Source organism: Suricata suricatta, chromosome 2, assembly GCF_006229205.1.
Source record: "Suricata suricatta isolate VVHF042 chromosome 2, meerkat_22Aug2017_6uvM2_HiC, whole genome shotgun sequence".
NCBI lineage: Eukaryota > Metazoa > Chordata > Mammalia > Carnivora > Herpestidae > Suricata > Suricata suricatta.
Genome location: NC_043701.1, coordinates 93,321,663 through 93,348,891, shown reverse-complemented (window position 1 = coordinate 93,348,891; position 27,229 = coordinate 93,321,663). Strand labels below are relative to the sequence as shown.

Here is a 27,229-nt window from a genome sequence, read left to right as displayed (position 1 = left end):
ATGCACATATATTGTTTAGTGTTTAATTACTACTACCTGGAACTGTTATCTGCTTCAGTATAATTTCGAGTCTTTCAGTGCAACCCGTAGGGACATTTTACCCTTCGAAACCCCCGAGACACAACCAGGTGCCATGGATCAACAGCACCAACAACAAAGGGTCAGCAGTGATTTCTGAACAGCAGGAGTTTGTCCTTCACCCTACCTTGCTTCCTGTTCTTTTTTTCTGTTTCAAAGTCATTTGAAACAAGTCCTTCCAAGTCCTCTGGGCAGGTCTTGTAATTAATTATTTCTCTTTGCAAATTTTGATTTTGTAAACTTTATAGTTTTGGGATGTCCTTAGTAATTCACTTCTATCTCAATGGAATTCATGGCTTTATTATCTTTATTTTAGATTTTCTTTGTAATATATACTTATAAGAAAACACAAATATATATCTCAGACTGATGTAAAAGGCAATATTTTGTCTCTGGATTTATTAAGGTCACTTCAGAACCCTTCTCTAGACAGACCTTCCATTAAACACCTTCTATTAGCCACCTTTTCTGGATAACTATTAGATAAATAGACCTCAAACTTCAAATAAAATGGTGAAGAAGTACTAAGTGAAAGGATTCTGTAGCAAACATTATCCTAATAAAAACTCTAAATTACTTGTGGTAGGCAGAATAAGGCAACCTTGCCAGAGATATCTATGTCCTACTCTCCAGAACTTGTGACTGTTACTTTATATGGTGAAAAAATAATTAAGGTTGCAGATGGATTTATGGTTGCTAATTAGCTCATTTCAAGAGAAGGAGATTATCCCGGATTGTCCAGGTGGGCCCAGGATAATCACAAGTGTCTTTTGAAAATACTAAAAAGAAAGGCAGAAGAGTGAGTGCCAGAGCAATGCAGTTCAAAACTCAACTAGTCACTGCTGGCTTCGAAGAGGGAAGTGGGCCACGAGCCAGAGAATGCAGGCAGCCCCCAGAAGCTGGAAACATCAAGGAGATAAAAATGCCCCTAGAGCCTCCAGAAAGGAACACAGCCCTGCTGACACCTCAATTTTAGCCCAGAGAGACTCATTTTGGACTTCTGACCTCCAGTACAGAAAGATCATAAATATGTGTGTTTTAAGCAACTAAGTTTGTGGTAATTTATTTTAGGAGCCATAGGAAGCCAATATAGCAGTCTAATGAATTCCCAGGTTGGCATTGTTTTGGAAATTGAATATTCTTAAATACTGGTTCCGACTAGATCTGGGTTTTACTGTGCTATATTTTTATTGCATTATTTTTAGGTAAAAAGATATTAAAGAAAACTACTGATGATATAGGCTCATCAGTTAGCAAAATACTAGGATAAGAAAAATCAAAATTAATATGTACTATTTTATCAGATTTAGTTTTCTATAAAAGGTAAAGGTTTTATTAATATGTATATTTATTTGTGAAAAGGTAGAAAGGAGGAAAAAAAGACAAAAATAGAGTCTTTTTCTGTTAAAGATCTATAAGGATGTAAGTTAAGAATAATTTATAGTAACCCTTAAATGCTAAGAATACTTTGTACATATTAAATAGCCATGATAAGCAAGCACTTTCCAAAATGCACTCAAGTGGGAAAATTTTTATGGTGTTTTTTCTTTACAGAGTCCATTTGAGATATTAGATTATTAAGCCAAATAACAACTGTATTATAAGGCTCATTTCTAAGAACAATTTCCCTTTTTTTTAGTGAAATGTAAGTTAAAGGAGAGAAAAAAATGGTTTAAACGTCTAATTAGCCAGTTTCAAAATGTAGTTAATTAAAATAATTGTGCTTTTATATATGATCTTCATGGTATGAGATACAATTCCAGTCTCCTACAACTTAATCAGATGAATATAAAATGTAACGTTCCATCTGGTAAATCAATTTAACAGACATAATTGTGCCCCATCATAACTCAATAAGACACTGAGGAAAACCATTGAAATGCTATTTCCTTTTCTTTAGAAGAGAATTATGTACAATTTCAGCATGCTTTGCATTTCTAAAAGTTAAAGTCAACAGGGAGGTATCACTCTCCTTTACATGAGTTTCCCATGAGAAAATCAACAGCAAAGTATAAAGCCTGTGCTGTTATTCCTGAAACACTCCATAATACTAACTTGGCTTTAACCAGAACATATTATTTGGCAGCTAAAACCTTTAATTAGAGTTGTGGTTTGAACAGATTTTCACGGAATTTATGTTCTATCAGGGCTCAAAGAACAGCATTGTTTTTCTTACCAGTTTATTCTATTTCAGGTGGTTTAAATGTTGTACTTGAGCTAGGAGTGGAAAAAAAGAAAATGTTGCGGATTCTCATTTAATTGGTCTTCATTATGATTGGACATTTCTGAAGGAGAACTAGTAGCCATCAGACAAGAAGAGAAGAATGAGACACACCCTTTAACAGTTATTGACTTAGCATTTGCTTTGTGCAAAGTTGTACATTAGGTATTACGGGAGGAGAAATATATATCTAAAAAAGAGTGAGATGGTAGGGAAAAGGGCTTCACTTTGTGATGGACCGGATGAGAGAAAAGACGAAGCCAAGATGAATCTCACAGTCAACATGTGTGATTGGAGCAGAGGTTTTAGCAGAATTGAGGAAATCAGGAGGAGAAGCATGTTTGAAATGGAAGGTATGAGGGTCAACTTAAAAAAAAATTTTTTAAGTTTATTTATTTTGAGAGAGAGAAAAAGCTTGTGCATTTGTGGGGAGGAGCAGAGACAGAGAGAGAGAGGGAGAGAGAGAATCCCAAGCAGGCTCCATAAAATCAGGGCAGAGCCCAATGCAGAGCCACATCAGGGACTCAGTCTTAGAAACTGTGAGATCATGACCTAAGCTGAAATAAAAAATCAGAGCTCAACCACCCAGGTTCCCCAGTGACAGTCAAGTTTTAAACCTGGGAGGTGACAATAATGGCAGGATATCTTGGGACTATCTCCTGGAGCCTATGGAAAAGTTGAGAAATAGAGATGTAGATTCTGACCACACATTTAAAGGTAAAAATAAAGATGGTCCTGATCAGTCTGTTCATTTTATGAATGAGAAAGTTGACTTAAACCCCATCATCAGAGGTACCCACTGATTAGACTGAATAAGAACTAGAATTAAAGTCTTTAATAGGCTGATGATAATGAAAACATGGGAAAATTAAAACAGTGAAACAATACGAAGATAGGAGACAATTGAACTTGAGAAATCCCATGTTTCATGGGCTGCATGCATAAAGGGTGCAGTAAGGAAACAGAGGAGAAGCAGAAGAATGGAAGAGTAGCATATAAAATTAAGCTTTAAAGGAGAAAGAGTAAGAGCTGGTGAACGGAGTCAAAAGCCACAAAAGATTAAATAAAAAGCCTTAGAAATATCCCTTAATTTAGGGATTTGTAAGTCACTAGTGTCCTATGAGAATACTGATAAAGAAGAGAAAAATGAGTTAAATCAGATGATACACATTTCTGGAACATCATAACCCAGCAGAATAACTAAAGCAGAATAGATGCTCAGTAAGTGTTATTCTGAATTCAATCATATAGGTAATGACAGGATAGATTCAAATTTTGACAACAAAAGGATAAGGGAAAACCTAGAACAAGGGAAATGAATTTTTATTTATTTTTTATTATTTTAGGAAAGGGGTCAATTTTGAAAGTTGAAAACATTATGGAAGGTGCTTGTTAATAGGAAGACTTAGACAATGCTGGAGTTCTGGTAATGAGGTTGACAGCAAAATCTTCTAGAGATAGATACTGAGCTCCAGGAGAGCAAAGATGGCCTCTTTATCAGCTCTGTGTGCCCAGAGTGAGCAGAGTTTCTGGCCCAGAGTCAGTGCTGAATAAAAGTTGGCCTTCATTTCCCTCTGCTACCATATCATTCAGCAAAATCAAAAGAGGGCACCTTTGAAAACTGCCTCTTTCTTTGCAATAGCTTAAATTAGAAGATTGCTAATGAAACTCTGAGCAGAATGGCAATACGTAAGAACTGACCTTTCCAATCTTTCCTACCCTTTGCAACCTCCATTCTGTGAAGTAGCAAAAAGGCAGAATCATATCCAGTGTCAGAGGAAGAAGTCTCACTGATCACTTGCCTCAATCTCTGAACTCCTATGCAACCCTTACCCACCTTTAATTTCCTTCTTATTGTAAATGAACCATATACAACTTTTTTGACCACTCATTTTAATATAATTTCTATCAAGAAGTTTCAAAAAAACACTTCCTTCTAATCAACCTGAAGTTCCAACCGAGTTTTTCTTTTAATTCAAAAGTTCACTGTACATATAAACTTCCTGATTTGGGGCTTTTCATTCTTCCTCTAGAATTTTGCACATTAAGAGAGAAAAGAGACCTAACCGTCATGGCCTTTCCTTATGTGCCAGCATCTCCATTCCCTTTGCTGATGGAATATTTTCCTGTATTCTTCGATCATTCATCTCTAGGATTTACGCATTTGCCACGTCTGGGTTTACTCTGGTTTACTTATGAATAAGTGAAAGGTGTTATGATGTTTCCAATACCTATTCTTAACATAGCCACACTTTTATTTCTCTTCTTGCCTTCTGGAGCACAGAGCACTTCATCCTTGAATTCTCCAACTCCCCCACCATCTTTCCTGCGGGTGGGGAGGGGTCCTCCTTAAGTCCTCTCACTTCTCTCACTGTCTAAACATTCACAAGCATATCCTCTCTCCTCCCTGCTGGTGCTCTCTGTCAGTCTCTCTCTCTTTCTCTCTCTCTTTGTCTCTTTCCCTGTCTGCCTGTCTCTCTCTCTCTCTCTCTCTCTCTCTCTCTCACACACACACACACACACACACACACACACACACACACACAATTTCTCTTCAAAATGGCTCAAAATGCCCCCAACTTACTAAGTTATCCATGTGACTCCAAGAAAACTCTAATTCTGAAATTGCAGTCAGTTGATCTTCAAGTTTACCTTTTTATGTCATATTCCTAACTTTCATCATAAACAAAACACAACTTATCAGCTTTTTTTCTGAGCATCTTTGTATCAATTGGTTTTATCATTTTTCCATTTCTAGTGAAATCTATAGAACTATGCTACTACCCACACATTTTGGTGTCAGAAAGACTAGAATTTGAATTCTACCTCTGTTGTTTACTAGTTGTGTGAACTTGGATCCATTTATAGGTTCTCTGAATGTTTATTTTTACGTAAAAGGAGTTAAACTCTCTGCTTTTCCATTCTTTTCTTTCATCCAGATCTGTACATAATCACCAAGATCTATTTCTCTAAAGCTTTCCTTGTATCATGTTAATCTCACACAGGAAAACGCACGGCACTGACGGCACTGACTTCTTTAGTCCTCTTCCTACACTAGGCTTCAAGAGAAAGTGAATTCCTGCAAACCTGAGTCTGGCACTACCTTATCTAGCAAAAGTTTCCCTCAATACTGTCAAAAATAAGTCCTCCACCTTAAGATCCTTGAGATGCTCACTCCTAATCATCTTGCCTTTTCTTTTTAAAATTTTTTAATGTTTGTTTATTTTTGAGAGAGACAGAGAATGAGTGGGGGAGGGGCAGAGACAGAGAGGGAGACACAGAATCTGAAACAGGCTTCAGGCTCCAGGCTGTCAGCAGAGAGTGTGACTTGGGGCTCGAACTTGGGAATGGTAAGATGATGACCTAAGCCAAAGTCCGATGCTCAACAGACTGAGTCACCCAGGTACCCCTCACCATCCCTTTGTGACTCCCCCTTCTCCACCTACCCATTGTTCCACAGGTACCTTAAACCCATTCTCTCTCCTAAGACTTCCTTCTATATTTTAGCCTTCACTCCTTGCTTATAAGTCTAAAGCACTTAAAAAACTTTAAAATATTATCATATTAACCACATATTGTTCTATATCCATATCAAATCTTTGGGGAATAAAATGGGTAAGGATTTTAAAAATAATCGAATGCATAAAGAGACATGCCTTCTATTTGTATTTATTGCATATTTCACAAATATAATAGTTACCATGAAGGGAGGAAATTTGTTTAATAGAGCATCAGAGTCACAATAGCATAATACCAGGACATAAAAGAAAAAGAGAAAGCATTTTTGGAGTATTTTCATGTATAAAATACTATAATTTTATAAATTATAAAATCTTTGAACTCTGGTAATTATCTTTAGGAATATTTCACTATCAGCATTGTGCACTCAAGAAATGTCATATATGACCAATATTTCAAAGTTTCTTTTCCTGTGGCTGCGAAAACTTCAATGGTAATCTTGTCATTTAGTTATTTATGTTATGTCACCTTTAAGGAATTTGAAGACTTTCTCAAGAAATGACATAAAATAAACAGGCAAATTTTTAAAAAATAAAGTACCCAGGATAGATTAGTGTCCACAGATAATTGACATTTTCAATCATTGTGGTTAGAGGTGAAAAGTGAAACAGGTTTTATAGAGTAGACAGAGTCTGAACCAGAATGCTAGGAATCGACCCTGTAGAAATAAAAGGCAATTTGCTCAAAGAGAGAACTTTTACAATGTTTGCTGCAAAATTATTTTAGCAGCAGACACTGGAACTATTTTAAATGTCCAATATTAGAAGACTGTAGATGAATTATGGTATACTTGTATGCTGAACAACTGAACAATTATTTAACTAATAAAATGACATGGGAGATTCAAATTTGATATTAAAAGATACCAAAAAGTGAGTAATACAGTGTAGACACAGAAATTATATTTTTATCTATTTTATTGATTTGTATATTTTTCTATTATTAATATGTGTTTCTTTTTAATTCAAGAAAGTACAATACTGGGGCACCTGGGTGGCTTAGTTGGTTAAGCCTCTGATTTTGGCTCAGGTCATGATCTCACAGTTTAAAGAGTTCAAGCCCTGCATCGGGCTTTGTGCTGACAGCTCAGAGCCTGGAGCCTGCTTCAGATTCTGTGTCTCCCTTACTCTACGCCCTTCCCCTGCTTGTGCTCTGTCTCTATCTGCCTCTCTCTCTCTTTCTCTCTCTCTCTCTCAAAAATAAAAACATTAAACACAGTTTTTAAATACAATATCTAATATAAGAAACCAAATAAACAAGTAAGGAAAATTGTGTGTAGGCTAAGGACAGCTACTTTAGTTGAGCAAATTGAATAGCTTAGTTCTAGCAATGAGAGCTAAAGGAAAAAACAAAGAATTACATGGTTGCAATAAGCAAGCATATTAATTTCTCAAGAAGGACAAACATTATTCTAGTTATACATCCAAATGGAAATTATTTTACATGTATATATATGTAATAGTAACGGAAACACAATGCATGTGTCTTTAAGGAATGTTTTCTAAAAGCTGGAGAGATACTCATAACTTTTTTCTTATAACCATACTATAAATGAACATTATAAATCTAAAAGGTAAAGAGCTTCTATGTGGAATAAACACATATAAAGTATGTTTATTTATTCCTATGAATCCACAAGCTTATCTAACTCCCTAAAAATATATTGCAGATTTTGAAAATAACATTTCCTGTATAGTGACAGTAAAGTCACTGGCACTAATTTTGCATGTATAGTTTCTCATAATTAGCTCTTATATTTGATTGTGGCAAATATATTTGGAAAGTCCAATTTAAAATTTTATTTTATTTCTGGAATTGTTTATTTAAAGAAATGTTTAAATATTTAGATGTAGATAGAATACATGAATTTATGGTTTTAAATAATTTGCTTTCAAAGGAAAATGTCTGTACTAGATGGACTAATGAAGACTAACACAAGCTCATATGTTATTTCTAGAATATTTTGAATGCTACTCATCATTAGACTGAAGTTAAATTGTCATTAGTGCAATTTAATTTTTATAATTCACTACTTTTATTAGGATGAACCAACACAGTGATGTAACTTTAGTCAAACTGCTTTTTTCAATGATACCATACACCATTTATTTATGTATCCAACATAGGATTGAAAGGCCAGGTCCTGAAATGAAACTCACTGTCTTCACACCTGGCACTAAACTTTAAACCTGGCAGTACACTCACTCATGTAAATAAAAGGAGAGCTGAGGAAAATTAATGACCTCTCTGTGCCTGTTTCCCTGTCAGAAAACTAGTGAAAAACAATGGGATGTATTTCAAGGATTAGTGTATGGAATCACTAAGATATATAGAATTTACAATAGTATCTGGCCAATAGTGACCAATGTGACCTGTTACTACCATATAGTTCTAACTAGCTATTAACATTATCTCCCTTCAAAATTATTATTTAATAAACATATTTTTAAAACATATGTAAAGTATTCCTGCCAGGAGTAATCTCAGAATCCATAAGTTACCTATTTATCACTTACCAACTATCACAGCAAGGTAATTTGCTGCTCTCTTGTTTATCAGTGTTTTAAGGTGCAGCAAAACAGTGTCTGAAGTAGGTAAACACCATCATGATATAATTAATCATTACACTCTTCTTGTATCACATTATTTAGTCCAAAAATGATTTATATCATAAAGTTCTCAGTGCATTTCTCTGGCAAATATTCCTTTCATAAACTTTGCATGATCCATCCTCTATAGTGTTTTGTAAAATGGATATGATATAAATCTATTGTGTTATAACCAGCATTTTAAAATAAAATTGAATAGTAAAGGAACTATTATACATGATAAAATTATTATGTATTTTAGTTGCTTTTAGGATGTGTATGTAGTGTAGCATGTCATAGCTAAAAAAATTTAAGAGACACTGATATGTTATAGAAAAATACTGTGATCTCTATTGTTGAGACCAAAAAATAAAAAGCTCAAATTCTGACACTGAGTAAAACCTCATTATTATACAAAGGCAGTGTTTACATGGAAATAACATAGGTAGCAAAGAAAAATCAGGGGAACTAAATTGTAAAAGATTTCAACATCAGGGAAGGAAAAAAAGAGGATTTGGAAAAGCTTCCTATAAATTGTAGTGCTTACGGTGACTTCTGAGAATGAGTTGGAAACTCACACTTGAAGAGACCACTGGAGAAAGTCCCAGGGCATGTATGAAAATAACATAATATTTTGACCAAGAGATTTAATAGGATCAAGTTAATACAGATCAATGAAATGAGGAGCTGGACCTTGGAAAAGATCAATAAAATTCATAAACCTTTCACCAGACTCATCAAGAAAAAAAGAGAAAAGACTCAAATAAATTAAATCAGTAATGAAGGGCAAGAAATAACAATTGACACCACAGAAACACTAAGGATTATAATTAGATATATGAAAAATTATATTCCAACAAATTGGACAACCTAGAAGAAATGGATAAATTCCTAGAAACACACAACCTTCCAAAAGTGAATCAGGAAGAAATAGGAAATTTGAACACACTGATTACTAGCAATGAAAGTTAACTGGTAATCAAAAAACTCCCAACAAACAACAGCCCAGATGGCTTCACTGGTGAATTCCACTAAACGTTAAAGGAGAGTTAATACCTAACCTTCTCAAACTATTCTAAAAAAATAGAAGAGGAAAGAAAGCTTCCAAATTCATTCTGAGGCCAGAATTACCCTGATACCCAAACCAGACAAAGACACTACAAAAAAAGAAAACTACAGGCCAACATCTCTGATGAATATAGATGCAAACATTGTCAAGAAAATATTAGCAAACTGAATCCAAAAATACACTAATAATCACTCACCATGATCAAGTGGGACTTGTTCCAGGGACCAAAGGGTGGTTCAATATTTGTAAATCAATCAATATAATACATCACATTAATAAAAGAAAGGACAAGAACCATATGATCATCTCAATAAATGCAGAAAAAACACTTGACAAAGTACAATATCTATTAATGATAAAAAAAAAACTCTCAACAAAGTAGGTATAGAGGGAACATACTTCAACATAATAAAGGCCCTCTATGAAAACCCACAGCTAATACACAATGGTGAAAATAAAATCTCTAAGGGTCATGAACAAGGAAAGGATGTCCACTTTCACCACTTCTATTCAACATAGTACTGGAAGTCCTAGCCACAGCAATCAGACAAGAAAAAGAAATCAAAGGCATCAAAATTGGTAAGGAAGAAGTGAAATCTGTACTATTTACAGAAGACATGATAGTAAAAACAAAGAGAGGGAGAGAGTGTTAACAGAATCAGAGCTGTCTTTTAGAAGGATAAATGCTGGTCAGAGTTTCATTCTCAGTCTAGATCATTTGAGAACAACTGAAAATTCCATTTAAACTTCCAGGGTGAGCAAGTGAGGCAGTGTCCCCCTCCTCCCCCCAAGCAATCTGTCTCACTGTGAGAGTGATGTATTCAGGGTCGGTACATAACCCAAGCAGTTCAAGCGAGTCAGTCTTGGGAATTTATCAGAACTGCTTGGTGGAAAGTGCTTGATTTTGCTGTTTTGTTACTAATTTATGCTTCTCAGCATTTGAAGGGAGCATCTAATAACAACATGTTTTCACACTGAACTAACATCTAAGCACATGGAGACTAGGAAAATTCTGTTCAAAGAACCCCTCCAAGTCCCCTCTTTTTTTTTTTAAGCTAAGCTACTTTGTATTGGTTTCTTGCTACTTAAAATTAAGAGTTCTGAAAAAGCATAATTCTGTTCAGACTTGGGTGATGTGATTTAAAAATGTTTCTAAGTCTATGTCCAAACTCAGAGGGAAGAGTTTGCTCTAATTGATTGTCCTGGGCACTGGAAGAATTTTGTAGTAACACTTGGGCCACATTTGTGCCTACTTTAGTCTAGACTCGAGCTGTCCTATATGCTAGTAAACAACTACACATGGATACTTAAATTCTAATTTATTGAAAATTATCAACAAAAACATATCTCCCCAGGCATACTAGCCACATTTCTGTTAAATTTCAAATGGCTATACTTGTCTAGTGACTACTGAATTGGATAATACAGATATAGAATTTTTACACCATTATTTTCAAAGAGCCACATAAATACAGCTGTTGCAGGTAGTAAATGCTCTCTGAGAATCTCTTCCATGTCACCTACTTTAAAATATATCTAATAAAATTAAAATAGATAATTCCATTTAATATGCTGAAGGCTAAAAACTAAAAAGTTAATATCTCAATGTCTTCTCTTATCTATACTCTTCAGGTGGTTTGGATCTTTCCTTTTACTCAAGAATGTTTATAACCTGGAAATCTAAAATGGGAGTTTCCCAAGAAGTAAGGTGGTCCAAGTGCTGTAATAAATTAATTTTCAATAAACTTTTCTGGAATCTACTGTATATGTCTTACTCTGAAGACTATAAGTTCATTAGTGAAAAAAAAATCCTTTTTTGTATACACTGATTTCTTTACTACTCACTAAGAGGCACAGCACAAAGTGTGGCTTGTCAGACAGGTAATGAAGAGGTACACACACTCTCTTAAAGGACATATTTACATCTAATTGGGAAAAACAAGCTAAAACTAACAGGATGAAATATGATATCTAATAATTAACATATGATTGTCAGCTTTTATAACAAAAATTATGGAGAAATGGGAATATAGATAAGGAAAATATCAGAATGAAGGTATCAGAATGAAGGTCTTACAGAAAATGACTTACATGGATAGATGGTAAAGAATGTATAAATATTGAGATAAAAATAAGAAGCTCCAAAGCTCCTTTTTAAAAAGGGGAGATTGAAAAACAAAAATAAAGGTAACCCTGGCTAGGTAAATTAACGCCACTTGATGAAAGATTCAGCATGTCAGGATAAACTTTTATTTCATGCTGTCTTAATACAAAGATAGTTTTTGAGCAAACAGATAATGGTTTCCTCCAGATTTCTTTGCAATAAGGGACACTTTCATTTAAAATAACCCAGTGAGTAGCTTAAAATTTAAAGAATATAATTGTAAACATTTCATCATTTATTTTCTGTCCTCTTTTAATTCATTAGATATATGTAGTGATATATAAGTACATATATTTGCATGGAATATTTTCCTCAGTGTTTCAAGTCATAAAATTATGAATATCATAAATTAGGAGTCTTTTTTTCAATCATTCTCATGATTATAGAGCAGATGGCTAAATGCTTTTCAAATCTTAATTATTATTTTTTGCCAATTTCTCATTCCAATCTTATCTAAAATGTCCTGCCTGTTTCTAATTGAGCATTTTATGGGGAGTGAAAAATATGTCATTAGACTTTGTTAGAGTTTAATTATAATGAATTTGAGACCTAATTCTGCAAAAGCATCACTTATTTCTTATTTATATGGTTTTCAAATTATTAACATTTTCTTATCTTATACTTCATGAAACATGATAACATATTTCCTTTTTAGATTTATATACATCTTATGAATCATTTGCTCCAAATCTTTTCTTTAAGAAATTTGAGATCCAAATCATGAAGTGCTATGTTTAAGGACAGATATTAGTGACAGGGTTAAGACCATAGTTCTAGATTCCCTTTACCATTCCAAGTCTTCCATAACTATATCATATGACTACTACTAATAATCCCTACCATTAATTGCATATCATCATCCTCAGCAACTCAGACAGGTAAGATATACTGAGACTAACATATATCACCCACTGTGCTAGGCACTTTCATGCAGTATCTTTATTGCTTATAGTAATTCTGAAAGACAAATATTTTCTATACTTGACATTTGAAAAAACTGAGGCTCAGAGAAGTCCTTTAACTTGCCCATGGTCACACAGCTCTAAGTGGTAGCACTATGCTGTAATTCTCATCCAGCTCTAATTCCAAACCATTAGATTATTTTCCCTGTTTTGGCCTTTTAGGGTATAATAGTTGTTTCATACTAGTTTCCCCCACAAACAAATACTTTGAATTATATTTTCAAAGTTCTTACAAGGTTGTTTAATTATCACACAATTTGCAATTGATACTTGCTCTTGGCTCTAACTAGATATCATCCATATTGCACATACAATCTGTGAGACCAGCTTCTTGTTTACTGAATTGTGAAACTTCAACCATTTTGTTCCTTGATTTAACCTAACTGCAACTAACTTTTGAATAAATAATTCTTAGGATCATCAATTTCTATGCCTTTTATAATTTTTCAATTAAAAATACATATAAATTTGTATTTTTTTCTCTATCACAAGAAATCCTACTATTCTAAACCATTTAATGTTTAAGTAAATACTATAGTAATTTATCAATTGTAGCATGCATGCACAATCACTAAGAAAAAATAAAAAAGCAAAAAAAATATATTGATAGTTGAACTATGAAAATACCCTCAATTAGATCCATTCACATTTCAGAAATGTTTGTTTAAGAAATTAGCATTTAGAATCAATGGGATAGTTTAAAATGGCTAACTTTTCATAAAGTAATTAACTCTATTAAAAAGTCTGCTTTTAAAAAGTATATTCTCTATGTAGAATATTAAATCCTATTTTAAAAAGAAACTAAATTTTCTAATTTTTGGAGGGCCAAGATGGGTTTTCTTATCATATCAAATCTACAGAGTTTTTTATAATGAGAAAAGTAAGAAAAGCGCTGAAAAAATCCTTATAATTCCCAAATCTTGCTTACACAGTAGTTTATACTCTGTGGCAACCCAAAATTTCATCAAATTTATTTTCCAAGTCCCATAATCAAGAGGATGTTGGTTCCTATTAAGGAGAAGATGTCATACAGAAGAGGGTATAGAAGAAAATATTATAGAATAAATCATTAGGCAAAGACTTCAGCACAAAGTATTGGATTCCTTTCATAATGTGATTTTAAAATTATTTCAGTCTATTCTGTCACAGTTTTTAGCACATGGATTTGTTAGTCATGACCAAGCTGAGAAAGACAGTCAATCATTTATGTAAATCTTTTAAAAAATCAATTATAATTAATTGGTACAAATTCTATTGCATAAATAAAAATCTGTCACCTTGAAAAGTTGGAAAGTTGTGATAAAAATTTTTTTTAAATATTTTACAGGTTTAAAATTCAATGGCGGACTTCTGGTATCAACTCCAATATGTAAAAAGAGCTTGGAAATCTTCACTTCCATCCTCACCACAAGAAAAAAGCTGAACAAAGTAAAAATCAAAGTGTTCTTAGATCCTTCAGAGAACAGAGATTTCAGAGCAAACTGCTACCCTGAAATGTGGAGAGTCAGGAAAATACAGAAAATTACAGCTGAGATCAGCTTGCTGGAAGCAGAAGCCACTGGGCCAGGAATGGGTAGGAACATCTAAATGTAATTTTGGTGAGTTGCTAGAGGCACAAATGGATGGAGGCTGATATGGACTAGCTCACTCACTAGCTCACAGACCTAACCTCAGAGGGAAGCTATACATTCATGGGTTTTATGTATAAGAACCAAACCAGGTTCTCTTAGTGAAGATTAGTGAAAAGTCCCTTCCTGTATAAGTGAGCGCAAGGAGCAGGGATGGAAGAGGGGAGAAAAGTAACCATTCTGAAACATCCCCAGAGAAAAGGTAACAATTTAAAAATCTGTACATGACAAAAAAACCTGCCCTGCAAAGGAAAATATTTTACCAGATCCTTACTTGACCTGTAGGAAGAACAATTAGCCTTCTCCAGCATTCTGTCTCACTTAAGAAAATAGTTCTGAAGGTCATGGATCACAGATTTAGATCCACTAAAAACCGTATGTTTAAGCATAAGATTATAGAATACTGATGCTTCCCAACATCTTATCACCACATCAATAGGGTTCCAATATAAAACAAGAGACTATAACTAAGAGAATTATAAATTAGACTCCATTTATGAAGGAGTTCTTAGGGAAATCCTAAGAAAGGGGAGGAAAACAAACAAAAGCAGCAAACTAAGCCTCTGTCAACTATAGCTACAGCAAACATTAAAAGCAGTCCGATTCTAGCCAGATTACATAAAATCTCACACCAAAAGCTTAACCACTCAATTTCTGTTTTCTAATATATCAGATCCAGCTTTCAACAGAAAATTACAAAGCATGCTAAAAGGCAAGAGAAAACACAGCCTAAAGAGATAAAGCAAACATCAGGCCAGACTTAGATAGGATAACAATTTTGGAATTATCAGATAGAGAAAATAACATTGAGTCCCATGTGAAGGGCTCTAATGGAGAAAGTTCACTGCATTCAAGAACATATGGGTAAATGTAAGCATAGAGATGCAAACACTAAGAGAGAAAAGGAAATGTTTGAAATCCAGAGCACAGAATAAATGCCTGTGATGACCTCATCAGTTGACTGGACGTGGCTGAGGAAAGAATCAATGATCCTGAAGATATGTCAATAGAAGCTTCCCAAGCTGAAAGGCAAAGTGAAAACAGAACATAATACCCTAGAACTCTGAGACAATTAGAAAGGATAGACTAATGTACACTGGGAATCCCAAGATAACAAGAAAGAAAGAAACAGAATAATACCTATATCATAACTGAAATCCACTGAAAACTCTGTATAGGAATCTTAGGGAACATGGAGCAGAATAATTCAGAAGCTAAAGACCTAGGTGTATTATATTCCAGCTGCAAAAAACCAAAGACAAAAGAATATCTTCAAAGAAAGAAGAGGACATTAGAAAACAACTTGCCCAGAGAGTAATAAGGGTAAGAATTATATCAGATTTCTTGTCAGAAACCATGGAAGTGAGCAGAGTGTAATGAAATGTTTCAAGTGTTGTAAGAAAAATCCACAGCAACTTAAAATTCTCCCTCCGTTCCTCTCCCCTGCTCCCATTCTCCCTCCCTTCTTCTCTCTCTCAAGAAAAAAACAAATGAACCCACAGAAGATACAGAAAGAGGGGAAGATAAAAATAAATAAATAAACCAAAAATAAGTATGGTGATTAGAAAAGTTACAAACATGGTGGTAATAATAATCTAATGATATCAACAACCATTTTACTTTTTTTTTTTTTTTTCATTTGAGAGGGGCGGTGGAGAGCATGAGCAGGGCACCAGGCATAGGGAGAGAGACAGAGAATCCTAAGCAGGCTCCACGTATGTGGTGGTCTGGGCTCACGACCTGAGCAGAAATCAAGAGTCAGCACTCAACCTACTGAGCCACCCAGGCACCCCATCAATAACTACTTTAAATGTCAGTAGTCTAATACACTAATTAAAAGAGACTGTCAGAATGGATTTAAACAAACAAACAAACAAACAAACAAACAAGAAACGGGCACCTGGGTGGCTCAGTCGGTTGAGCATCAGACTTCATCACCTCAGGTTATGATCTTGTGGTTACTGAGTTCGAGCCCTGCATCAGGCTTGCTGCTGTCAGCACAGAGCCCGCTTAGTATCCTCTGTACCTCACTCTGTCCCTCACCCTCCTTCTCAAAAATAAATTGAACATTAAACAAATTTAAAAAAACTTATAGTTGCCTATAAGAAAGTGATTTTGAAAATAAAGACACAGATAGATTAAAAGTAAAGGGATAGAGAAAAATAACCCATGCTACTACTGTGAAATTACAAATTAAAACCAAAATGGGAAACCATTATACACCTATTAGAATGTTGAAAATCCAGAAAACTGAAACTGAAAACACCAAATGCTGGTGAGTATGTGGAGCAACAAGCACTCTGACTGCTGGTGGGGATGCGGAATGCTACAGTCACTGTGCAAGACAGTTCGGAAAGTTTTTTACAAAACTAAACATAGTCTTATCATAAGATCCAGCTATCACACTCCAATGTGTTTACATAACTGAGTCTAAAACCTATCCACTCAAAACCTACTTGAAAATGTTTACAAGAGATTTATTCATAAATGCTAAAACTTGCAAGGAACCAGGATGTCTTTCAATAGGTAAATGGGTGAACAAACTGTGGTTCCTTTATACAGTAAAATATTATTTAGCAATTAAAAGAAATAAGCTTTCAAGACACAAAAAGACATGAAGGAATCTTAAATGCATATTGCCAAGATAAAGAAGCCAGCCAGTCTGGAAGGCTACATACATTATACTATATGATTCCAACCATACGACATGCAGCAGAAGGCAGGGCTATAGAGACAGTAAAAATGCCAGGGGTCACCAGGGGGAGGGATGAATCCATGGAGCAGAGAGGATTTTTAGGGCAGTGAAACTACTCAGCATTATATTGTAATGATGGATACATGAACATGACATTATGCATGCAAAATCTATAGAACTTTACAACACTAGAAGTAAACCTTAGTGTAAATTTTGGATTACACTAATAATAATGTACCTAGTGGTTCACTAATTATACCAAATGTACCAGGCTAATGGAAGATGTAAGTAAGAGCAGATACTGGTAGGGGAGAGGAGGAAATTATATGGAAACCCTCTGTATTACCTGCTCAGTTTTTTTCTGTAAATCTAAAATGGTTCTAAAACTTAAAGTCTAATAATTTAAAAATAGAACTCAGGGGTGCTTGGGTGGCTCAGTTGGTGAAGCATCCAGCTTTAGCTTGGGTCATGATCTCAAGGTTCGTGAGTTCGAGCCCTGGGTCAGGCTCTGTGTTGACAGGTCAGAGCCTGCTTTGGATTCTGTGTCTCCTTCTATCTCTCTTCCTCCCCTGCTCATACTCAGTCTCTCTCTCAAAAATAAATAAACATTAAAGAAAATTTAAAAAATAATAAAAGCCAAGGGCAGAAACTAAAACTCAGTTGGGCCAGTGAACACAAAGCATCAATTAGTGTCCCTCCAATGGTAGGCGACAGGAGCAAGTCTCCTGCTATTTTTAGATACCATACCTGGCTCTGAACTGCCAGGCAATTATGAAACTTACCAAACCCTTTATTCCAATGTTGACATTAATACTGCAAGTTGCACATAGCTTAAAAAAAGAATGTTTGTTCCTTATCCTCAGTTACTTGTTTTATCAATAAATGTGGCTGAATGTCATACCTTAAACTCTTTCCTTAGCAATAAAAAGTTTAGTTTTAACTTGATAAAAATACATGAAACTGAATTCCTTCTCAACTAGAAACATAAAATTAACTAAGCACTCCTTGAATCTTTGATAGGATCCTAAGCTCATTACATGCAATACTTAATGTAATTTCCAAAATAACTATATGAACCAAAAGCAATAATTATTTGCATTTTACAGATGACAGAGCCATAGGATAAAGAGGTGATATAATTTCCTAAGATTGAGGACCAACATTTCACATGGGTAGGTGAACTCAAAGCCTGTTGTTATTGTGCCACATTGCTTTTTGATTCTGGGAAAACTGGTGTAATTTTATCACAAAAGAAATATCCTAATAATTTTAGAGGAGAATGACCACAACAATGAAATGAGCAAAGAGTACTAAAGATGTGTAAAAATAATCCAGTTTTTGTTGCCCTGGAATAATTTTCTGAGTGATATTTTTATAAGCATAAGCACTATTTTAGTGCTATCTGTGCAGAAACGTGCGCATGCCCACGTGTGCACATGAGCATGTGCTTGTGTGTCATGAGAAAAACACAGACTTAGAACGACAGAAGGGGGAAAACGGATTTTAAAATGTAAGATTAAAAAACCTCCTTGTATTAATTCTGGATGATAATAACTCAAGTAGGTCACCAAGGTACCGCAACATAACTTGTAACTGCTATCCTGAGAGAGATTTATAAAGCCATATATCTCATCTCTGTCTTCTTTCCAATTTACTCAGTGTGGAAAATGACACTGACCTTCCAAAACCTTAACTTATGTGTGGACCCCTTCCATTTTTGAGTCTTACTCTAGTGATGCTGACCATTAAAATGAGTATTTCAGTAGGGTTGGAATGGCCCTATTAGCCCATGCCAAGCTTTCTATGGCTTGCATACTTTAAAAGGTTAATCTAGGCAGCTAGTTCACTTTGCTCAAAGTATTAAATAAATGGAATGACTGTAACATTCAAAGAACGGCAAAGTTCACTAGGTAAGACCCCAATAATATAATGGAGCATAAAACTTCTAGAATTTTTTACCATAATATTTTATGAAACATATGTACACACTCACTGGAAATAGATTCCAATTCAAATGGTTTTGAAGGTCAGCTCAAAGTCACCACATATGCAGTATCTTTGTGAGAAATATATACTATTTCCAAAGTGTCTGGACTCAGAAGCTTCCTTTTTCTATTTTATAGTTTATTATCAGTCTAGAAGGGTACTATATTAGAGGGAAAATGTCATCTACTACACTATAATATAATTTGCAGCCAAAACATAAAATTCAATAAAATATTATAAATTTCAGTACCAACAAATCCTTCTACTGTGGAATAAAAATAATCACAGAAGGTAATTCTAAAAGGAAGTGTTATTTTTAAGGGTGGGCGATAAATATAAAAATTGAAAACAATTACTTCATTTTCAACTTCAAAACTAATTATGAAATCCTTCAGTGTTCATTGTTGTGAAATGATCAAAAGACTCTCAATTCCTGTATTTACAAGAAAAATGAATTAGGAAGGGCCTAATTAGAGCCACCTATTTGTATTATTCTGATGCTTCCTAAATGCCCAAATTCTAAGAGCAACTAGAATTCTCCTAAGGGGAAGGAAGTAAAGGTCCACTTTGCATGACAAAGGTCAGATTTCTGCAGACAAATGAAACTTCTATGGGTGACTGTTCCTAGGTTATCACTGTCGGGCTGGGTCCTAGGAGGTCAAGAGAGGTTCCAAATTCTGCTCACTGCTTCAGGGACACCCCTGGGGCCCCTTTAATCATTTTAAGATCATTAAAACTTTTCTTATTCTAGTTCCAGCTTTACCCCATTAAGTCTCACTAAGGTATATTGGCAATCCAGTCCTGATGTGGGTTAAAAAGAAATTGAAGGTAATGTATTTAGTATTATATGCAGATTGAAAGAGAGAACCTACTTATTTAACAACTTCTTTTAAATCCAAGATTGAGTTCAGTGAAATTCAAATAGACCACAGAGGGTGATAATCAGGTCTCAGTAGAAAAGCTTGACTCTATTACAGCTTTCCTGGTATTTACACTATGTGATCAATACCACTACTCTAGATTTCATTTAATGTGATGTAGGTTTATGTGAAAATTATCTGAGTTTCCCCAATCATTACATATGTTTAATTATAATTACAGTAATATTTTATCATTTACTTTTTTGTAATAACTATTAAGTCATAAACATACAAGAAATGCTGAAGTAAAAATTACTGCTTGACTGTATTTCAATGCTTTTCTATTTAATGCAAATATAAGTCTAAATTATCACACAATGAATTGGAAACATACCAAATGGATCATATTGATAAAAGTTAGAAGAGTTCTGTTCTGCCTATTTGTAATTAATGAAGAGTCTTTCCTCAATAGTTTAGATAATGTATAGAAAACATCTGTATTTAATTATATCATACTTCTCTTAGATGATGGGAATTGAATTAAGGGATACGTTGAAACTCCTATACAGATATAAGAGTAATATGGCTGTTCAAGAGCTTCATTGGTACAATGCTTGAAAAAGTTTGGTTTTACAAAGCAATGGCCTAATGTTTCATAAATGTCAGATTTTCAATGTAAATAAACTTAAAATACCAGGCAAATACAAAAAAATATAACACAAGCAAATACAAGGGCTGTATCTTTTCACCATTACTGTATATCATATAGACACAGAAAACGTCTTTCGTATTAGTACAGATTTGAATAAAATGTTGTCACATTCATACTGAGCAGGATTTCTCTTTGACTTCTGTTGTGGACTGAGAATTTTTACAAGAATAAATTAACAGCTTGCTAGTCATTCCTCACAGAGAAAAAAAAATCCTAAACTGTTCTCATGGAAACTGGGACACAAAGTGTGGGTTTTTAGTACTTGTTCTGAAGTATTGAAAAAGATCAGATTTTCTTTCTGAATGCTTTACTGGCTCCAAATGCCACTTCTTTTCAAAGTCAGTGTCAGTTCTTCAGTCAGTTTTCAGTCTCCCAGTGGTAAGAATATATTCAAAGGCTGTGTGCACAGCAGGGTAGAAGTCTTTCTCCATGAATGTAACTATATCACTCATCAGTAGCCTCCTGCCATAAGGGGACTTGTGTTTTCTTTCCTTTTAGTGACTCCTTGGGCTCCTGAATGCCAGTCACTGCCCTGAGACCTGGGGCAATACTCACACAATCTCTGTCAATAGTTCCTACACATGCCAGTGGTGCAACTGAATGTCAAGACAGCAGATCAAAGTCCGCACATTCTAAAACTCATGTCCTTTATGGATCAATTTTCATAAACTATACTCTATGTTTTAGAAATACACTGAGGCTCACTCTGCTTTCTTCCTTTTATCCCAGAGAAGTTTATTTACATGAAAGGCAATCTGATTTGTACATAATAGAGTGAAATTCTGATGTCCTACATAAAACTCATTCTTCCCTTTGTATAGCCTTCCTGAGGTATTTCACTTCTTGAAGCATTTCCCTCTACCTAATGCCTAGTAGAAATGAAAAACTCTGTGAGCTGTTAAAATTAAAAGGCATGGATTGCTTTGCAATACTTCACCGTCCTACCACAGAACTGGGTACATAAGGTGGCAGGTAATAAATTCTTACTCATGATGGATTTTATTTTTAAATCTTCATTATGCTCTAGGTAAATTATGACAGGATATAGCTTTAGTGTGTGTTTTCACAATCTATATCCATTTTAATTATTCAAGATTGCTTGGGAAAATGAACATAATTATTTGAAATCATTTCCACTTTGTAAATTTAATGTGAAAATTACCTACATCTATACTTCTTAAGTCAACCTGAGTAAAATACAATAGACAAAATTACCTTCTCAGAATGCCTTTTCAGGTTAATTCTGGAGACAAAAACTTTTGTGTTTACAACTTTCTCTGAAAAACTATCATTTGAAAACATAAGGTTTAGAATAGAATGTACACAAATGCTACTTATGCCTATATCTAGCTAAAGTTTAAATATATTTATTACAGGGGTGAGAGCATGTAGCTCATTAAACAAGTACATATCAGAGGGCTAAAAATAGAGAAGACAAGAAAACAAATACAAGCCTTAGAGCCAGAAGGCAGTTTACTAAACTCCAAATAGAAGCTTCATTATCCAAGTTTCCCTAAGCGAATTTATATGTAATTACATGAGAGTATTATGTACAAACTATCACTCCGAGTTCTCTTATAATCTATGAGACGTTAGGCAAGTCACTTACTCAAAAGGTAGCATTGGCCTTATATGTTTTCACCACTTAACCAATTAAAATTTATGGATTTTAAAATGTGTGAGGAAAAGAAAGTTTATTATTTCCATTTTTGTAATATATGGTTGAGGCTCAAGAAACATTTAGATAAATAAAGGAAATTACAGAGGTCTTCATTAGTGGAGAGGATTTAAATTTTCTAAGAAATCTAATTTTTTCCTTAATTTCACTCTTTGTTGCTAGTATGATAATAGTTTGCTTGAAATCCAAATAACGAACTTTTAAATTAGAAAAGGTACTTTGATTATATGTTATATCACCTGATGTTGAAATTGGTGTGTGTGCATGTGCATGTTTGTCTATGCACACGTGCACATATTTGTTTATGCTAAGGGCAGGGGGGAAAGGGTGTAGTAGCTATGATTCAAACCCTGTGAATTTCTTCTAGAGGCATGGCAAAATGAAACTATAGGTATGTTATGGAAGAGCCGGTGGAGTCTTCTTAAACCGACTTACCAGTTTTTCGAAGGGGGAAATCATCCTTTGCATCTTGTGCTCCTGGTAATGTGTATTTGTAGGAAGGAGATGTTCCACTCAGGGGTGGAGAGCTTTGATCCAGTGATGTGTGGTGGGCAGCCCTACAAAAGAAAAAGAGGGTTCACCATTTGCTCTGGAGTTTTTACTGTGTGTTGGTCAGCAATAATCAGTTGCACATGCTGTACACGTGTCTCAGCTGTGTTTATGTTCTTGCTTTTTAGTGTGTACAAACCACAGCTTCATGCAACCAAGTTCACTTTAGCAGAGTGGTACAGAATGCTGCCGGATTCCCAAGAATGACCACTGTGCATGTGATCACACACTTAGAAAGAAGTTTGCTTCACTAAGAGATAATTTACCAAAGGCCTGAGTTTTGATAATCTGAGATTCCTGTGCATTTTTCTTAAGAGCCATATTAGTAAGAAAGTCATCAGCCAAATCCTTTTTAGTCAACAAGGTAGAATAGCCAAAGTAAAAGTAAACACAGAGAAGGACTTCATTTTTGAAAATTGCTAGGTAATACATGAAAGTACACAAGAGTGACTTATCTACTACAGCGATGGTACGTGTCAACAGCCTCAGATCTCCTGATTTCTGTAACACTTCTAAGATAAAGATTGGTAATCATGTATTTCTTCAATATGAAACTGATTTTAAAAATGTTTCCTCTTCCTTGCATAAGTAGACTGAAAGAGATGTAGCTGTACTACTGGAAGAAAGTTTACAGGACTGAACATTATCTGTCTGGTAGATATGAACATCCATGATTATCATATATGAAGAAACCAATGAACAGGGCACAGTATCACCAATATGATGATTATTATACCAGTATGACCTATTCGAATCATTCTCAAGTTAACTGGCTTAAGGGCACTCCATCAAGCCATAATGAGCAAAACCCACTACATTCAGATTACATAAATTAATGATTTATAGTGTCTGGAGTTGGACCCTACTGACGTTCAATGCAGTACAAAAAAGGACTGGTAAGCAATATTTGACAGTCATGTTTAATATACCCAAGGGGACAGCTAAAGAATTTTCAGCTGACACATTGTTTGTATGTATTTGTTTCCCACTTAAAAAAAACGTATCATGTCTCCTTAAAATGAGTTTTAATTTAGAAGGAATATGAATTAGTTATAAATTATGTATGTAATATTACGTAGTAAAATGGTATTTATTTCTAAATACTTTTGCTGTTAACTGAACATTTGAAAATTTTCTTCAGGGACTGGCTTCTCAAGTCAATTGACATGCCTGATGGAAATTATGTACGCCACTAAAAAGCATTCATACAGCACTTAGTAGTCAGTTACCTTTTTTTTTTGAGAAAGACAGATACTTATAAAATAGAATCAGAAGGGTAATAACACTTTGAATAGAACTCCTGGGATGCTTTCAGTCTCAATATAGAGTAATCAAGTATTTATTCCGTTATCTTCAATGATGTGAGGGATCATACAAAATCCAAGTATAAAATCCAACAGTCAATCAGCAAACATATAAAATGAGAGCAATGACACTATTATTCATTAGTCTATTATCCAAATATGCTTTACCTATTACTGTTTATCCTGATTTAAAAAGCACCACATCCTTCATATGCTCCTGAAAGGAGAACTGTATTTCATAGTGGCTTTTCCCTGGACCTGGGGAAATACAGATCCATAAATCTGTAATACCATAATGCATTATGTTGGGAGCTTGTGTGTCAGAAGCCACTGTACTCACTTTACAGTGCAGCAAAAAGTGAAGTCAGATGGACAGGCGTAAACTAGTCACTGAAGACTTAGCTTTGCTTGTTCCCTTCATTCTTATTCTCTCCCTTCCCTCCCTTGTCTTCCTGCCTTTTTTTTTAAGTCGAAAAGCTTCTGGTCTTTTAAAAATAGCTCAGATCTCCACCTCCTATCAAGCCAAGTAAAATAAAGTCTCAACCTGCCAAATCCTCAGAAATTATTGTAAAGATATCAGATGTACCATCTGAGAATAGAAAAATGCAAACTAGGAACTAATTTCTATGCCCCACCCCACATTTCTGTTATTCATTCACCAAAAAACATATCTACTTCCTTGCCCTCAAGATAATACTTGCTAACATTTATTAAGCACTGCTCTCTGTGCCATACTTTATTACCACATTACTTCACAGGACCTTTCCAGCAACTCTAGAGGGAAGGCGTTATTATTATAGTCTTTTTACAGAGAAGGACGAGAATTCAAGGAGCTTGTCCATGGCCACATAGCTGAGAATTGGCAGACCTTGGTTTTGTGCCCAGGCTGGTTGAACACAGAACCTATGTTCTTGACCCATGGGAATGAAAAAGGCCAAACACTGAACATACGTGTACCAGAGCTTGGGATGGCGGCTCACGGAATGATTTTTTCCATTAGTTGGAGTGTCTTTTGTTGCTGATTTACTCAACAGGAATTCTTGAAGCTTCTGCTTTACTTCTGTACTTGCCACTGCCCCTGAAACATACACATACAGAAACAGATGTTGACTTGGGGCCTTGTCCTTTCATGCCTTGGAGTATTTAGCAAAAACTAGGAAGAAACACCACTGGTCACTGCATGTGAAGTTTTCCTATTAAAAGAAGTCTAAAAACAGGCTTTTGGAAATGTCATAGCAATGTTTTGAAACTACTGCTCAAAATGCCAATTTTCAAAGGACCTTTGATGATTTCTTTAATTGATTTTGCAGAAAGGGGAGTCTGGAATTAACACTAATTTTTTCCTAAAGTTAAAAAAATGAGGACTAAAACACTGCCTTTTAAAAATCAAGAATCTTGGGGAACAATATAAATGACACAATACAATGACCTCTCCAGAATTGCTACTTTGAAAAGCTAACGTTTTAGAAACCTCTTCTGAGCATTAAACAAATAACTGTTGCTGACTCTTCCAGTTCTAGTCATCTGACTAAATCTTGCTACATCCTGATTTTGAACTGACAGCAGATAGGAGAATTATTTGGATCTGTCTCCCTCTTGTGGACAGTTTTTTAAAACAAGCGTTCTGCCTTAAATCTTCCCAAAGTCTGGGCATTCAAAAACTAAATGGAGGCAAGTCTTCGACTTAACAGAAAACAATTAATTATAACTTGAACAGGAGGAAGGCATAGTGAGGAAATGTGAGAGTAAGTTTATTATAAAACAACACGTCATAGTTAGATAGTTTGACTATAACCTTGTTTTCAAGCTTCAAAAACAAGAGAAAGAAGCATCTTTGCCAAACAATGCTCTGTTTACTTCCTGAGACCCTCTGCAGACTGAAGGCAGAGAGATAATGTTAATGTCAAAGCTCTACATTTGAGTCCATAATTTATTCTTTTAATTAAATGCAAACAGTTTTGACAAGTTTAATTCCACTCTTTATAAGGCTTTTTTTCTGAACGATGATCAGCTAAACATGAGAGAAGAGATTCATCTTTTACCCTGGTGCCTCTTACTTTCTCGTCCTCTATCTTTGCCTCTGAGAGGAGGAAGCTGCTGTTCTCTGCGATGCCTCTCTACTTCCTGTTCTTGCCTCTGCTGCTCCAGTTTCTGCTCCTTTTCTAGGAGTTCTTGTTGTTGTTTTATGGCTAGAAGTTCCTGTTGCAACTTGCGAGAAGAGAAAGACATGAGAGTGTGCAATTTCTTTAGGCTTCATAGTCATCACTGCTGCTTCTGGAATTCGTTTCTGTTTAGTTTACATTTTTACTCACTTTTTGGGTAGATTATTGAAATCTAACGATAAACAACTAATGCCATAGATGGTCTTAATGGCATCAATAAGCAAGTTTTTAGGTAGTTTTAGTTCCTGTGCCACCCGACCAAACATTGTTACCAAATTTAATCTCTAGTTCTCTGAGTAGCTTTCCTTTGTACCACTGAAACATATGAAACAGGCAAAGGCAGGAATGGCCCAGAAGTCTGTTTTACCACGTCTCTCACATTATAAATAAACAAGTGAAATCCTCATTTCTTATCCTGAGAAATGGTATGAAAATAATCAAATTTAAAGAATGGTGAGAAATGAGTTAATTTGGGAGAAGTCTACCAAAAACAGAATGCATGCTAAAAATTTCTAAACCTTACAGAGAAGGTTCTCAGATTAATGTAATCTATATAACCATAATAGGCTTTGCTCTCAAAGCAGCAAAAGTTTATTCATCCAGCAGGCAAAAACCTTCAGATCAGAGAGGCTGGTTAAAATGAAGTCACTCCCTTCGAACTAATTACTGTCTGGTTGTTTGAATCCCTTGAATTCCCTTCCAAACAATAAGTAATATGAAAAGGAAAAATTCTTTATATCCATATGAAAATGTCCGTTTTCTCTCAGACAGAGAAACAGAGATCTATGTGCTCACTGACAAATACCTAAAGACCGGGAGTTCTATCTAGGCTCTGATACGACCAGATATTGAGATCTAGACATCTTACTAAACTACTTCAAGTCCTGGTTCCTCATATGTAGGAAAAATGATCTCCCTCACACATTATGTTCAGCATGCACATGAAATTTACTTTGTAAGTTTGAGCCACACTAATTTTAATGATTATTACTATATTTAGATCTCAGTCCTAATGAAGTTAGTGTAATTTGCCATTATATTAGATAGATACCTA

At 34.8% G+C, this 27,229-nt stretch overlaps 1 protein-coding gene across 1 annotated transcript in view; it reads right to left on the bottom strand.

Annotated features, from left to right (window-relative positions):
* The window catches only part of HDAC9 (histone deacetylase 9), a 912,954-nt gene that overhangs the window by 407,113 nt on the left and 478,612 nt on the right, over positions 1-27,229 (bottom strand). Inside the window, exons 5-7 of the mRNA XM_029929772.1 lie at positions 26,071-26,221; positions 24,965-25,091; positions 22,596-22,717 (exon numbers count right to left, since the gene is read on the bottom strand). Coding sequence (XP_029785632.1) covers positions 22,596-22,717; positions 24,965-25,091; positions 26,071-26,221 — 400 coding nt within the window. The remainder of the gene's footprint in view (positions 1-22,595; positions 22,718-24,964; positions 25,092-26,070; positions 26,222-27,229) is intronic.